The 17,308-nt window shown below is 36.7% G+C and overlaps 1 protein-coding gene across 5 annotated transcripts in view; it reads right to left on the reverse strand.

The window, feature by feature from the left end:
* Positions 1-17,308, reverse strand: part of DOCK9 (dedicator of cytokinesis 9) — a 116,698-nt gene that overhangs the window by 69,865 nt on the left and 29,525 nt on the right. For 3 of the 5 annotated variants that reach the window (XM_082279070.1, XM_082279068.1, XM_082279072.1), the window contains exon 2: positions 7,254-7,370. In XM_082279070.1, coding sequence (XP_082135196.1) covers positions 7,254-7,370 — 117 coding nt within the window. Of the gene's footprint in view, positions 1-7,253; positions 7,371-14,670; positions 14,907-17,308 lie in introns of those variants that run through there. The other 2 variants (XM_082279071.1, XM_082279069.1) reach the window with 1 other exon arrangement.

Genomic DNA, 17,308 nt, shown 5'->3' on the forward strand with positions numbered 1-17,308 from the left:
AACATGGGGAAGAAAATACTAGTAAAAAAAAATTCCACGATGACAACATAACTCCAACATTTTGAAGACAGATATTAAGGTAGTTATTACTACACATAAAAACTATTATTCAAGGAAGGTAAGAAAACCACACCAAAATAAAAGAGTAGTTCAACTGCAGATCTCAAGTGACAAAAAATGAGACTAGCACTGTTTAACTTCAGGTTTAGAGAGAAGGTGTGGATCTCTGAAGTATACATACACTTCAACCTACTAAGTCAGAACTTATTCCTATCCTATGCCAGAATTCAGGGAGGCATAAAAAGGCTGCCAGAGAGCAGGAAATCTCTCTGTGACCATGAAATTCTGCTTCTCGGACCTGGGCTGAAGTAAGCCTTACCATAGTTTACATTTGTAAATGAAAAAAATGAAAACTTATCAAAATCTTCTGCACCACAAATGAAAATAACCACACAGCAATAGAACTTGTTTTGCACTATGTGGAAAGGAATCTCATAGCTTAAGCCATCAAAGGTGAACAAGAGGGTTTACACAGCCAGGGCCTGGAAGGGGGTTGTGGTCCCTCACCTGTTAGCTATACTCCACACATCCAGGAAGGATCAGATAAAAATGTGACAAGAAAAAGCTCCACATGTTATGTTGAAAAAGAAAGGTAAGTACATTATCTTATCTCTGCTGAGAGTCTGATCCACAAGGTGATTATCTTGGTCATTACCAAAGCCTCACTCCATTAACTGGGGAGGGTATTTGAAGTACAAATATTCAACTACAGTGAAGATTGTAAGGGGAAAAAAACCATCCCATAGTCATGGTCAAGTCATTCATCTAGATCAGAGCACTAAAAAGCGACAATGCCAACTGCTCGGGTAGGAGAGGTAAGGAGGTACTAAAAGCAAATACCACAAACCCCAAAATATTTAATGGGACCAATAAATCTTGCAGACTACAGTTAAAAACCAAAAAAACAAAACTGCAAGAAGATATACATGTATATGCTAATTGCTTTTAAAAATGAAGTTATCTTAATTCTAGAAATAGCTTCAAACCATATTAAGTATTTGTTTTCACAAGCTATGGAAATAAAAACTTCTATTAAGAGTATTAAACTACCTTAAGAGCTAAAGGCCAGAATGTCTAGATACTCTTCCAATGCATTAGTCTGATATTTGATGAGAAATTATTTATATTTTATATAATATATAAATATTTATACTTTATAAAATACATAAATACATGCAGTATTTATCTATTTTCTACAAGCATACAGTTATACTATACTTTCCTAAAAAAACATTATTTTAAGAAAAACCAGAAACTAAGGTGGCATCTGACCAGGCACTTTTCATGGGAAATTCATGGCCTCATCAATCAAATTTTAACACTGTAGCATAATTTGGTGAAATTGAATTAGGTAAACACACTTTTAAAACGTCTGCTGCTGTTATCCTGCTACACAACTATCAATACAACAGTAAGGGCTTTTTTCTAGTTGTTCACACATAAAAAGATTTTTATCTTAGTACTGTATCAATATCAGTGACAAAACAGAAGAATCTGACTTGTCAATTTTGCTCATATTCCTAATTGTCTTAATGCACCTACATCCTTCTCAGCTCATCCATCAGCTGCAGTAGTGCATCAAAGAGCCAGGAAATGCAATGAGTGAGGTATTGTGACTTAGAGAAAATTCCTAAAAATAATTACTTAAGCAACACCACACCATTTTAAAAGCAAGCATGCACATAAATAGAAATTATATTCCAAAAGAAAATTTAGGAAGGAAGGATTGTCTTCTCGACAAACTTCGTTCACAACTACATTGGCTGAACTAGTCCATGGAAGTGAAACTTTTCAGCTCTCTGGGTTTGAGTGATCATTTGATTTATGGCAGCATCAGGAATTACAAAGCATTTGTCTCATGTTCTCAAAGAAAATTTAAAAACCCTCTCAATGACTCTGCTGTCAAAACTAAGGAAGGCCACTTTCAACACGAGCCAGGATTCACACACACTTACTGAGGCATGCACTTAACAGGCTCTTTTACTGACACAACTTTCTGATTGAGTCCCAGGGATTTAGGACATGTTGAGGTTTCAGAACAGGCCACAGCAGCAAGAACATTTCACCATGTCAACCAAGGAGTACTTGCTACTCAACACCTGATGGAATATGGATAGTGAACCTGTCCACAAGGAGTGCAGACTGCAATGGATATTCATTCTTTCTGTCCCAAAGTTGCATTTGCCAGTGAGGCTGTTACCACAGAGGCTCATGCTCAAGATGCAGACACAGAAATTGTCCTAAAAGATTCAGTGGAAAAGATGGCAAGCTGTATGTGAGATCCTGACCTTAAAACAACCATGTGTCAGAGGTGACAACCTTTGTATGGGAAGTGTCAGATCCTTTGTATGGGAAGTGTCAGAACCTGTATTATAAAGTAATTTCCAATATAAATTGATTTAGAACAGTTGGCTAAATTTTGTGCTTCCTAAAATGAGGACACTACTTGGATTTTTTTTTGCTTTTCCTCTATTGAAGATGTGCCTTCTCATAGAATGACCTGATTTAGTTTTACTTCTGCAAAGTTGGCATAACATCTATTTTCAGAGGTACTTAACTCGCATTAAATAAAAGCTAAGAGCTTTAAGTGAAAGTATGCTAAATCCATATGGCTCAAACCCAAAAATAACAAAGGTGAAATAACGTCTAAGCCAAGCACCAAAATGCCTTCAAAATAACACTGCAATAACTTTGCAAAGACAAATTTAATATGGGTAGAAATGCACCAACATTTTATTTGCTACAAGCAAATTTACCCTGTATTTGGATTATTTGACAGGCAAGGGGGAATGGATTCAAACTGAAAGAAGGCAGGTTTAAATTTAACAAGCTGTGGATGCTCCTTCCCTGGAGATGCTCAAGACCAGGTTGAATGGGGCTCTGAGCAACCTGGTCTAGTGAAAGGTGTTCCTGCCTGTGGCAGGGGGTTGGAACAAGATCTTTAAGGTCGCTTCCAACCAAAACACTTCAATGGTTCTATGATTTCCTTTAAAAATTGAGGTAGCACTCAAAAGTTAGCTTTTTAAAAGAAAATAAAAGGTATTTAGATAAAGGGTGACTTACTGCCAAGTACACACTTAGTACTGCTTTGGGTTAAGGTTTCTTTAAATAATTTACCCACTGTGCAGTTAACATAAACATCACCAATTTTGCAGTCACTGAGCATATGACTTTAATGTGACCACCACCATGAAGGTGGTCTGTTTTAAACTAATACTGTTTAGTTACTAAACCATTTAATTATTGAGAAAATTACTGAAATTTGGGTGAGAAATTTACAACAAGCCATGAAGAGGCACAAACTTGGATACAAGAGTATCCAATTGATATGGTCATTCAGTGTTATGAAGCAGATTTGTCACCCCAAGACAAGATTACTCTTCCCACTAAGAAGCTAGAAGAGGTATAGCCTCGAAGAACTAGCAGCATTGTGACTGTGAGTAGCAAGAACATTAATAGAGATGTTCCAATGGGCGGCAGAAAAGTGGTTGTTCTATCACCGTAATTAACAAACACATTAGATAGGCACCATAATGAAAACGAGGACAAAAGTGCAGCTAAAAATGAACAGGCTACAAAGCTTGAAGGTACTGAAAGTTTAGATACTCCACTTACTCAGAAATTCAGTGATGCCAACAGCAAAACAATGTCTCCAAACACAACATGACTGCCCCTACAAATTTGTTGAGAACAAAGTAGGGAGTAACCTGATAACTGAATTCAGTGTGGAAAACTCAGAGCTTGAGCTTGTGAAAAGCAGCTGAAAAATCTTCAAATGGTAAATTGAAAAAGACCCAATATATGGAGATGAAATTGCTGATTAAGAGCTCTTCTGGTAACTACAGAAAAGCAAATCTTGTTATTACTTAGATGTAATATCATGAAGAAAAAAAAAAACTTGAAAGAAAAAATTACAAATCTATTCTTTTTTTATTTGAAGCTCTGCACAAAGCAGAACAGAAATCATGTTCTTCTGAAAAGTAAATGAACTGCTCCCAAACGTATATAAAAAGAGAGAAACCATGTTTCATAACCTCAGCTAACCACAACTGGGACAATGGCAAATGCAGTTAAGTGGAAATCTGGAAAGGTTCCTGTAAGCAGATAGCTGGCTGAAGAACAATCCTTCAAACTTCAAAGTTTTCCAAGACTGGAGCATTTTCTGCTCCATCCTTGCTCAAATGTTTCTTTGGTAGTTGTTTGAGCTTAGAGCTACTTCTGACAGCATGCTTAGAGAACAGTCATTTCTGAACAGAAAAAGGTGAATTACTGTTGTTTTTTGTCCCCTTTCCCTCACTAGACAAATAATTTTCATCAGGAGGAAGAGGAGAAGAAAGCTATATGCCATCCAAAAATGCCAGTTGCTGTGCAAGTTTTAATTTCTGATAGGGACTAAAAATTCATATCAGTTCTCCTTTAATATCTAGCTTCTCACATCTATTAAATTAAATTTCAGCTATCTAACTGCACTACCTGAAAAAAAAAATCCAAATCAAGCACAAATATTTCTTTCCAATTTCTCTCTAAATAATTTAAACTTTAACAGAAATTCAAAGGTGGTATCATTAGTGGTGCTTCTTTGAAAATATGCTGCTTCTGTAATTTTCCAAGAATCATAGAAGTGATATCTAGTACTGAAAGCTAAGTATTTTGTGTGCCATTTTAAGTGTTAGTTCTAGGGCCATGCTGAACAAAATAGCCTTACTCTTAATGTCATTATAAATTAACACTGCTGGGCTTCCTTCCCAGGCAAGGCCTTTCTAGATTGTAATCAATTTAACTTAAGTGTGAGGAAGAACTTTGAAAGATAAAAACTGAATGCTCTAAAAGGAAATAGCTTGAACAGGTTTCTAGACAATGGTAGGCGTTTCCACCCATAAACAGTTCTAAGTATGTTTACAGGTAGTTCTAAATGCTCTAGCTCACTATTTTAAATTCATCTTGAGGGAGATGAGGCCAGCATCAAACATTTGAGCCACAGCTTACCCAAGAGCTGCCCACGCACTGAGTGACAGCCGCAAGTTAAGAAAGAAGAATTTAAAAAAATATATGCGAAGCTGAATGACAAACATAGAAAATATGCCATGATTCAAATGATACTGGCAACTATAGAATGACTCATGATTTCAAACCTGTAAATATGGCTATGGAAAACTGAACAGGGTTAAAAGGTTTAACTTAAAAATAAAAATAATCAGGGTTTTCTGTTCTCTGACTTGGGAATATTTTCTTAATACATTGAATGACACATTTAAATGCTTTGTGTTGTTGAAAACAAGCTAGATAGATCAAAGTAGTACTGAAGAGTCATGTGTACAGTAAAAATATTTGGATTAAGTTTGTGCCAGCAAGTCTTCCAAGAAAACAAAAGTTTGATAATGCAGTTTGATAGTACAAACCAGTCTTCATCTAAATCATGTATAAAATGAGACTCTTACCAAAAACTCTATAGAGGAAACCCAGAAAAGTTGTTCAGATATTATATTGATGAGGGATAAAGAAACAGAAAAACTGACTATGTTCCAAAATCGTGACTACTTGAAGGAAATCTTCTGATGTAACACACACTTTAATGACTGCCTTGATGAAAATCTGATCACAGAATCCAAACAAAGGATGACAAAAGACATTACAATTTATGACAAAATTCAGTCACTCCTTTTGAAGGATGAGACTGAGAACTATGGACTAGCTTCATTCATACAGGCCTGAGGATAAGAATTGCAGAAGGTCACTAGAAATAGCAGTTAAACACTTCAGACATACCCCAGACTACTCAGACAAAATGCCTGAGGATATTCTTAATAGGTTTGTTTCTTCTCCATTGATAATTCAGAGCTGTTCACCGGAATGACCCTGATAAGTGAACTAGTCAATCAGGTAAGAGCACACTTAGCAGAAGTAACATGGATTCCTCTTGATCAGTGATACTGAAGAGACACACTACAGAAGGGGATTTTGGTGGCGTAGCCTATTCGTGCTTTTCAGTCCCAAAGCCAACACCTGGTGTAGGGTATCATCCTGAGTGATTCAGTATTTGAAAACTTGTATCAGTACAACTTCCTTTTCAAGAAGTCTTACTTCCATCCTATAAACTTTTACATGTGGCTGAGAACACATGAAGCCCAAATTACTCTCTAAATAACTGTACCTTCCCAAAACCCTAATTTTTTAGCTCAGAGTGGGAAGACTACAAGTAGAGTTATTCATCTAAGAATCAGTGAAAAAGAAGCCTTCAGACTGTACTTAAAGACAGAGTCCAGCTGCATTCAGGTAAATGCTTTAATAGGCCAGAGAGAATTCATTAAAAATTCAATGAGTAATTTATAGGACTTTAGATATCCTTCTGTAGAAGTACACCAACTCATCATCAACTTTCCCCATGGTAAACAAACTCAGCTTCAGCTAGTTGGCTGACTAAAATTAATTTACAGACTGTTCAGATGTCTACACACTTTTCAAATACAGACATTTTGATTGCAGGTACGGGCATGCGGACAAGAGACCTTCCTCACTATTTACTCCAACTCCAGTCTCTAAGATACTTGGTAGTTTTCCTAACTAGATATACAAGAAAAATATTTTTTTTAAGTGTACTTAAGTAAACTACTTATTTAGACAAACATGGTCATTTTTAAAAGTATAACAATATTATCACAAAGCTTGGTTAAGTCTGGCTTAATGGAGTCAAAACTGTTACGTAACGGGTATTTTGCTAGAACACAGTTTTGGCTGGGACCATGCAGCTAAGAGTAGCAGACTGCATTTGAACAGGTTCATGTCCTTCACTACTAAGAATGGGGGGGAAAAAAAATCAGTTTAACAATTAAGAAAGCAGATGCTTTTTTTAAACCAACATCACATAATTTCCCACAATGGAAAGGGAGGGGAATATCTACAAGTGACTGATCATCTACTTCAAAAGGCAGTAAAACTGCTGACTTGCAGATATTACAATCTGGACAGATGAGGAAATTGTGCTATTTCTTCTGTACCTAAAAGAATAAATCGAGCAGGGTAATGGGACTCCTGGCAAAGACTCCGTGGGGATTTTTGAAGCTAAAGAGAGTTAAGAAACAAAGAAATAGGAAGTTATCACCTCACGACTAATACTGCTAAAAATCTGCAGCAAAAAAAAACCCCAAAAAACCTGAAAAAACCCCAAAACAAAATACCAGGGTGGAATAAATTACCTGAAAGTCATCATAAGGGAACAGTAGCATCTCACGTAGAGGATCATTCAAAATCTGTGTTTTCCTCTGAACTATGACATTTTCATAGTCTATTGGTTCTATGAGCTTCGGTTTTGCCTAGGGGAAAAAAGAAAAAATGAAAATAAATGCAGGTATACTGAGGAACAATTACAGTTGTTGACTTATTTTAGAAGTTACTCTTTAAAAAAGACCGGAGGAATGATATTGCATCTACATCAAAAACATACAGTATTCAAAATGCAGACTTTGACATATTGTACCATATGGGGAAGTGCAAGTGACAATTAGAGAGACAAGCATGCTGATTGCCTCAGAACTATTGCACAAAACACAGTAACTCAGAGCTTATTAGCTTAATCACATATGTGTTCTCACTGCAAAAAAATTATAAAGAAATTACTAGTCTCTTATGTTGATGGCTGCCTTTGCTTGATACAGCCTAGAAAGCGCTGATCTGGGTTTAACAGGAATGAACCTTAGCTCAAATATAGAGCTTTGTTTTAATTCAGCAGTAACCAGCAGCAGGGGCAGGCTAATTGACATTCCTCCTTCTTTATATTTTTTTCAAAATTCCCATAGGCCATCTACTTCCCTCTTAATTGCACAAGTAGCTTTCCTCAGTAACTGTGCATTGATTCCACATTAAAACCCCTTTCCCCAGCTGAGGCATTACAGCTGCCTGTGCACAATCAAACAGAGAAAAGCCTTCACCCTGCCAGGCACTCTGTTAAGTGGTCAGATGGCAAAGCAGGTTTAGACAGAGCTCTGAATGAGGCAGCTCTGCCATGGAGTGTGCAAATTAATGCAATGATGGGGTTACAATCCAGCTTGAACTTTCTGCAACTAAAATTGAGCATCACAGTACCAGACATAAAATCATAATTTTTTACAAGAGTCTTTACAAACTACACTTTCTCAAGATCAGTGGTACTAATTTACAAGTATGATATATTAAAGATGTATTAAAGATAATTGTAGCAGAAGACCAGCTTCTGTCATCATTATAGGTAAACTGACAAGACAAGCTTTATATATTGTTTTGTGTAACTCATGACAATAATCTTCCAAATTCTAGTTGTACTATACAGAACAAATATCTCTATCAATTACTGATATCAATCACTAGTATATTAACAATATTCCTGAGAAACTCTACAGGTGTTTTCTTCATCCAAAAGTGAATCAAATAAATTTTTTTTTCAAGGAATTAGGAAAGCTTTGGTCAGAGAAAGTTTTCAGACTTAGTTCACAGGCTACTCAAAAGTTATTTGAGATTCCCTAACATGTACCACACAGTAGTTTTACTGGTAAGAAGAATGTGAGAACATAACAAAGCATAACAGCTGCAGAGGCAAAAAAAGCAAAGTCTGGAAAATAAATCTACCAAAAATTATTAACAAAATGTAGCTTTGTCAAGAAAAATAGCCATCATTTACAATCACATGGGAAAGATTTACTAAAAGTTCATCAGCTATATAACAACATACTCAGCACAGACCAGTACTTCCAGGAGTCATGATGGAAAATTATTATGTTGTGTTTGACATCTTTCTCCTCAGACAAGATGGAGAAGGGCTGTTCAGTTCACTCCATATTGTACTCTGACACATTTTGAGAGCTAATCACCTGAACCCCAGCCCCTGCTTCATCTTCTCCTGTCATTCATGAACAGGAGCTAGCCCAAAGCCAAGAACTAACATCAGTGTCCGTCAGAAAAGGCTTAGGTTTATGCTCATGGACCCATCTGTAGCTGAAATGGTTGGGCAATTTAGCTCAGAAAAGCACAAGAGAAGCAGGCAAACACAACCTAAGAAAAGATTACATTTTCTCTAATGTACTAATTATACAAAATATTGTGGTTGCAAGTTTGCATTTGAGTGTTCAGACTGCTGCAGTGAATCCCAAGCTAATCAAATGGTGTGCTCCACCCAAGCACCTACTTCACCCAAGTATTTGAAACATTTCCTACATATTGACACTAGAAAATTACCCCTTCACAAAATTTCAGGTTGAGCAGCCCCCCTCTAACAGATTGTCATAACCAGTTCTGATTCCAAACAAACTACAGTTACTTCACCTACCCTCTCCAACTCTTCACTAAGGCAATAATGGTCCATTACAAATTTTCTTCCTTAAGCACAGAGATAACAGAATACAAAGAACATTTCAAACTCTGGTCTGTAAATGAAGTACAAGGTAACACATCAGTCAGAAAACAAAACACTCTTTGCTCACCTTTCTCTCACTTTCACTGTAACAGGTCTCTCTCTACTTATCCAGGCAAGCAAGATGCCCACCTGCCAACCACTGAGTTTGAGCTCTTATGCAATATACTCAAGTTAAACCAAGGTCTGGAGACTACTAGAGTAATATGGCCCAGTCACTCCTTTTGGTCAAGTTTGCCTTTCCCATTCCTTCTCAAGAAGGAATTATACACAACATGCTGCGGTGACAGGTTGGTTTGAGAGTAGTGCAGGATGACTGACCTCTAGGAGAAACAAAAATAAATACTGCAAATTAAACTGCGCCTAAAAAATGACCAGCAGAGAAGGACCATTTGATTTGCATATACAGTCAGTCTCTTCAGTTAGCTTAAAAGATTTGGCTTCACAATTGGCTTAAACTAATTAAAAGCAGGGCTGACACTAGAAGGACCCGTCCCCTCTCTCATGGCACGTTTCTGAGCCTTCTCACACTAAGACCAGCAACAGAGCCAGAGCTGTTGTGACAAATTAGGAGGTGACCTGGCTTGAGAGAGTTCCTTCCAACCAAGGACCTTCCAGTCAGATTGTGTCTGAAATACTGATCAGATGGCAGTGTGACCACTTGTGGCAATCTGGGGAGCTTTTCGAAGGAAAGAATAAACATACGCATGATCAATACTGTCAAAAAGCTCACATACCAGGACATCTACTATCTGAACTAGCAAGTGGATAGACACACAGCCCCAATTCCACAGCCTGATAGCAAGGGAAAGCTGTCATCACAAATGGGTAATGGATTTTTACACAGTGCTGCACATTTTCAGCATTCTCATCCACTTCTCCCTGGTGCTGAAGAGCTACATCCATCCTCCTGTTAATTCTCTTTGGGAAGGTGACAGGTAAAAGACTGGAAGAAAGCTAGTTCTGGCTTCTCTCATTTTACCAGCAAAATCAGAGGAAAAGGATTACTTTTAGAGTATAAGTGTAACTAAAGTTATTTCATGGGCATGCAAACACACACACACACACACACACACACACACACACGTCTAGCACAGCTAACTCAAAACCTAAAGATGCAGCTTTAAAAAACATCCAATTAATTGCAAATGCCTCTCTCTCCTTGCAGTCACAAAAATGGTTCACCACAACTATAAAATTTGTGAAAAGGAATCTCAGAAGAATATGAGCTTTGCTTACATTTTGTTTGCTTTCTGTAAACACAAGGTCGAAAAAAAAATCCTTCCTCAAGAAAAGCTTTTAAAGAATCTAAAGCTCACTGTAGCTGAGGTCTTGAATACAGACCTCTCCTATTTAATCAGTGAGGTACTTGATTTGCAGAAATATCATTTATGTAAAAATTAATGAAGAATGCGCTCCCTCAGGTTCCTCCTAAATGTTACTCATTTCTTTCTTAGTCATTTGTCAGATTCAAAAGGAAGAGGATGTTTTATCAGTTTGGACCAGATATGAAAAAAGAAAACAATAAACAACACACTGATACTGGCATTTAGCCAGACATAAAACAGTGCAAGGAAGCAGATTCTCTCTCAGGCTCTTCTACATTAAAAAAAAAAAATCTGGTCTATTATTTCATGTAATAGAAAAGAAAATATGTTGGGGAGTTACAGGATTGTTAAATAGGATTTATGAACCAGCTGACACAGATAAAACTCAGCCCAGTTAAAACTGCAACATCAAGTTTATAGGCACTAAAACTCAGTCTTTCCAATAAGGCTTAATTTTTCCTATTAATTTGCAGCCAACAACATTTTTATTTCTGTAATCTAGGAAAATGCTAAGAGCATAGGGTTTCATGGGCTCCTGGTCTCGAGCCAACCAATGCTATATTTGTTGAAAGATAAAAGAGCAAACTATCTGCCGTACCACTTTGGGTTTTGCCTGAGTATGGAAAGCATGGAAACTTATCAGAAATAAGAAGTATTCCAAAACAGCAGTCATGACACCCACACGGTAAGCATTTTAATCTGTCAGAATACAGTTTATATATTAGGACAAGCAGCATCAAAATTCATCAGATAAAATAAATTTTAAGCTAAGAGTTCAGTGATTGCCTACATTACATATTACAGAAAAAAACCCACAGTACATGTTTCTCTAGCATGCTTAAATTGAGATAACTGTTATTGTCCAATTCTCTTCTCAGAAAACAAAAGATGGTAAGGCTAAGTGCACTGAATGTTGTTAGCCTCCTGCTACAAAACATTATTTACCTTATAAAAACATGTTTGGCATATATACCTGCAAATTAACAAGTTCCCATAAGGAGTAAAATGGAGCTACAGGCGCTAGCAGGAAGCAGGATACAAACAGATGAATAGGTGTTATGTATTTCTTAATAGTGGCCTGAGGCAAGCCACTGTGGACATACAATAAGATTATTTAATACTAAACATGGGTAACAGCTCCCTGTATCTTACTGTCCCACAATAAACATAAAATAAATTGCCCAGGTCGAGGTTTTAAAAATTAATTCAAGAAATTATATGTATCCTAGAGCTCACTTTTAACTATTGCATTTTATACTGACAGCAAGTTTCCAAGCAGAAAGATGAACTACAAATGATCCAACTTCCCAGAAACATCATCTATTTTGATACGCAGTTACTACCTCTGACTATCAAAATGCAGCTGGACAGCAGGCATACTCATCCAGTAACTTCTACAACAGCTAGCACAACAGCAGTTCATCCCAAGCAGGGTTTCGAGGCACCACCTGGAAAATCTAAATGCTTTTTCCATAGGCTCTTCTTGCTTTTAACCTCAAGAGCAAAGTTATGACACAATCTAATTCAAATCACAGGGACACAAGACAGCACACATACTGACATACTGGCACTGAAAGCAGCAGATAACTCTTTCTGTAAACTTACCCACCTAACCAGGAAAAGTTAATTCAGGCACAGCATTCAATCAAATAACATTGTTTCAGTAACACATGGGATGCTTCCAGTTATAAATACCTAGTCCCCTCAATTCTCTGAAAGACTCTCAGTGAACTACATTTAAAATAATTAAATGAATATGACATAAATGAATATGACAAAAAACCTGTTGCTTCCTGACAGCTGATTCTATCTGATCTTTATAAAGAATACTTATTGAGTGCTAGGCAAATCACATCCTAATTGCACAAAAGGAATACATCCACACCTGAAAGAATGTTGTAGACAACAGTCGATGAGAGGTATTACTAGAGTAAACCAGAAGCCTACTGTTCCACATGCTTTTGAGGATTGCTATCGAATGCAATTCCCAGGTTTTTAACCCAAGAAACAAGAAATTCTGCTGTTTAGAATTCATTACAGCAACTAGCAACTTTGTCAGTCTTAGTTATTACCATACTGTACTCTTCACCAGTGACAGGATACCTACCTTCACTGTGCCAGTAAAAATGTAATGCAACATCACAGCCCAGTGAAATAAAAATGGACCCAAATGTCAATGTGAAATGAAACATAATGCCTTACTTTTTGCTTTCTGCTTGGCAACACACTTGCTGCAGGTTACTTGCACCACTTCATCTAGCTTTCCTCAATAACTAGACAAAAGGGATCTATAATTACGCTGTATATACACTTTTGTGTCTATATACATATATATAAACAGATTAATACCAAAATAGCAACTGAAATTACATTGAAGACATTTTTTATGTGACCTGTGTAAAACCTAAATGTTCTTCCCTTTAAATATTGACCTTTGTGTTGAATGCATGCACTTCATCTAAAAATGAAAAAAGGAGAGCAAGCACTGAAGGTATATTATTTCACAAACATTAAATTAAATAGTATTTGAAAAATTACAAGGAGGTACTTCATAAATGGTGATAAGTAAACACAGTATTGTTTTATACTTTTTTTCTTCTTAAATAAGTACATGTGCCTTGCTGATTAGCCGCAGTACCCTAAGTATCTGCAGAAATACTAATATCCTCTCTGAGCATTCATAGGGGAATAAAAACAATTCTAAATAAAGTTAAACAGTCCAAAGGCAGGAAAGCACACACAAGATTAGCTCATATTGTACTGATGAAAATCTGGACCAGAAATCAGAACACACCCATCCAAAAAAACCCCATGTTTTACTAACAACTCTCTGAATAGAATAAAACTAAAAAAAAGTTTGTCTTACTAGCACACGTGTAAGCTTTCAGTTATATACAGTAACAATTCCCAAAAAAGTTACAGATGAGTATTACTAAACACAGATGGCCAGCATGTTTTAGTTCAATTCTTAAATGCACAGTGTGAAGCTCAAGTAAGAGGAAAAGGGGACACTATAATTTGAGGATTGCCCCACTAACTTCAACTACAGCCAGACAAATAAAGAGGACCAACAGCAGCAGCAAGCAGCAGCAATTAAGCATGAAATAATACTAAATAGAGTTGAAATTTTAGTAAGAACTATCAAAGTACTTCTTTCTACTGCTATATAAGTACTAGTTTAACAATCCTCCTCTGAAGAGAGTTGGTGGATTCATTACAGCTCACTTACTATGTTTTCTTTCTGTACTACTAAAGTTCCAACAGAACTAAGTGTCTAGCAGTGTTTCAGACAAAATAGTTCTTATTTGATTATTTCCCCCCACATACAGAAAATTTCCCTTTTCCTTTAATGGAAGCTATTTTAAAACTTTAAATTCCTAAATAATGTGCACTGAAAGAATTGAAAAAACAGGTCCTTTAACAGATACATAGATACTTTAACAGAAGTACTCATTAATTATTTAGATAGTTCTTTGATCATTTAAGTAAAATTTAACTGTCACACACACACTTTAGGGAGTTCAAATATATATTAATTGGAAGATATGCTGGGCAATTAAAAACTAGAGGTGCTAGAAAGTATTTTGAAGCATATGTAGTTTTCATGCTAGGTTCAAAGAGCTGTACAACTATGCTACACAGAAGAGACTGAAAAGCAGCTAGTCTGAAAGCCAAATTCCAAAGTCATACTCAAAGAGAACCAAAGATCTGGTAAACCAGAACAACAAAGAATCAATTAAAAAGGCAGGCAACACACAAAGAACCAAACCTAAATCCTAATGCAAATTATTCACAAGTAAGGATGCTGGAACTTTTCATCAGCATCAGATTAAGCAGTTTTTCATTGACAGAGAGAACTGGAATTATTAAAGGGAAGAGACAGCTTGTTTAAAGAACTCTTACCAGCACAACCACAGGACTCTCTGCTTCCACTTCAGAAGGACCTGCATCCTTGCCCTTCTGCGGAGATTCTACAGTAAGCTCTTTCTTAGGATTTCTGTTTGTTCTTGCCTGCATTCTTTCATTGAAAATACAGACAGCAGCAAAACTGTATGCTTTTTGGCATCAAAGTAATCGACATGCCAGTGATCCAGTGAAAACAAAAGCTTTTTCCCTGGCACAAGCAGCACGAAGTACAAACTAGTCTAACTTCTCAGCTGCAGTTTGCTAAATCTGTTATGGTGGGAATGCATGACAGACAAAGGCCAGCCCCTAAGCATGCTGTATTCCTCTGGGGAGGGAAAAGGGAAAAAAAAAGGTGGATCCATTCTAATGCCTTAAGGTTGTGAGTCAAACACAAAAGAGAATGTACATATCTAAAATTACCACGTAAAACAGGCTGAGCCTTTTACAGCATGTAGAAAATCAAGGCTTTAATAATTTTAAAATATTTTTAATGTAAGAATTAGTCACTTATTGACAACTGTGTCTCTTTAGAAGTATAAAACCTTAAGTATTGTGGTTCTTAAATATTTTTTCATTAATGTCACTTACTCGGGTGCTATTAACGACCAGCCAATAACCAAGGACATTCTCCATGATCAATGCCCTGAACTGATGCATTGCTCCTTTTTGGGTGTAGGGTGGGCATGACCTTTTTATCTTAGTGCTAAATCCATATTAAAAGTTTCACTTAACACCAAATTGCCTTCACAGTAAAAATCTTACATAGTCTACAAAGATGCTAACTTGAAATAAAATTCAAAAACCACCTTAATACCTTTAACCCTTTGGCACTTAACTCTTCAACTACCAGTACCCCTCTGCCTCTTTGCTCTCTTCAGCCAGTTAGCTCACTGCTGTATTGCACATTATTTGTGCTCATTACTCACTCCTCACAACCCTTCAACACTGTAGGCATCCATCACTGATCAGCATCCAAAATCACAGAGAAGACAATGCAACAAAATCTTCACACATTTTAAGAGAAGACACTTGAGGGAACCTCGGTCCTGCAGCCACGAAGACCATCCAGCCATCACTCACTGCCTTTGGCCAGTACAGAACCCTGCAGGATGTCTCCCTTGTCTTATGAACGCTTTGCACAAGTGTCTCTTGGCCTCCAGATATCCAGGCTATAACAGTGCTCAGCGGTTGCTATCTTCATTCCTGTCCTTAATTACAACACAAACTCAAGTCATGCTTCAACTTTGCTTTTTTGACCCAACTACTCTCTTACTATACCACTGCTTACAGACACTGTTCAGCACACATATACAGTGGTAAAATAAGAAGCAGCAATTTTTTTGGAATAATTTCTGTGCAATTGCAAAGCAATTTTGTATGCATCCTACCTGACATTTTTGGAATTTTTAAGGTTTGACTACTCCAACTTCCCCACCCAGTAGTTTTAGCATATGCTAGATTCCCTATGAAAAAAAAAGTGAACTGTGATGAGCAGTTTTTTCCAGCTTTTGAGAGGAATATTTTGGTTTTCCCTTTGTTTCTTTTTAACACTAATGAGTTGCAACCTCAGTAGCAGTACTTACCAACCAAAAATACATCTGAGAGAAAATTCAACTCCCCAGAGAAGCACATCCCTATTTTAAACACTCTGTCCAGTAAGGAACCAGACAGCTGTGGAAAGTAAGCCACCACCTTCATTCAACTCTCAATTCTCTCAGGACAGTTAGTTATCTCACTTCAATATAACTCACATCCTAAATTTAACTTGGCATGAACTTTTATCTGTTCTCTAATAGAAGAGAAAGTCACCTTAAACTGCAGAAAGCAGATGAAGTTGTGGAGAAGCACAAATATTCTCCTCTATTGCTAGTATTTTTAAGAAGGCACAACTTCAGGCAAGGTTTCTTATTCTTCAAACCTAATGTAAGATGTTGATATCCCCTTCTCTCCACTCTCACACTTGCACAACATGCTATTTCAGCCTGCACTCCTGAAATTGAGCCTGAGTTTGCCCATCCCATCCACAATGCAAGTACATTTCTAAAGAGTGGACAGAAAGAAATAATAACATTTTAGTTCAGACAATAATGATTTATTATATTTCTGTCTTTTTCTCCAGGAAATACAAGTTCAATCTATGTACTTTCTAAGCTGCCCCTCTCATACTGAGACACCAAACTCCAGAAAACAGTACTTTATGAAGCTTCATTAAGAGTTAAGAAGGAAACCAGCAGTTTAGTCAAATTTACAAAACAGATCTTCCTGTGTAAAGCAAGGTAGACAATAGTTCAAGAACATTTAGTTACACTTTTTTTTTTGCACCAGCCCCTTTTGTTTTCAGAGAACGGAAGCACAGAACAGCTTAGACTAAATTACACCATTACTTGAGGATGCAGCTGCCAAACAGGAATTTGTTTCATTGAGATGGTCTGCAATTATACTTAACTGCAACCAGAAATGCACAACCTTATTATGCAAAAGGCATTTGTGAACACTCACACTAATAAAGACTTGGAAATTATATACGTTTTAAATACTATTTCTTCTCCTTAATTTAACAAAGGATTCTTCTTCTAAATGGCAACATTATTTTATCCTGGTCAGGTACTTCTCTTGAATGCATCTGGATTACTTT

Source organism: Coloeus monedula (genome assembly GCF_965178545.1).
Source record: "Coloeus monedula genome assembly, chromosome: 3".
NCBI lineage: Eukaryota > Metazoa > Chordata > Aves > Passeriformes > Corvidae > Coloeus > Coloeus monedula.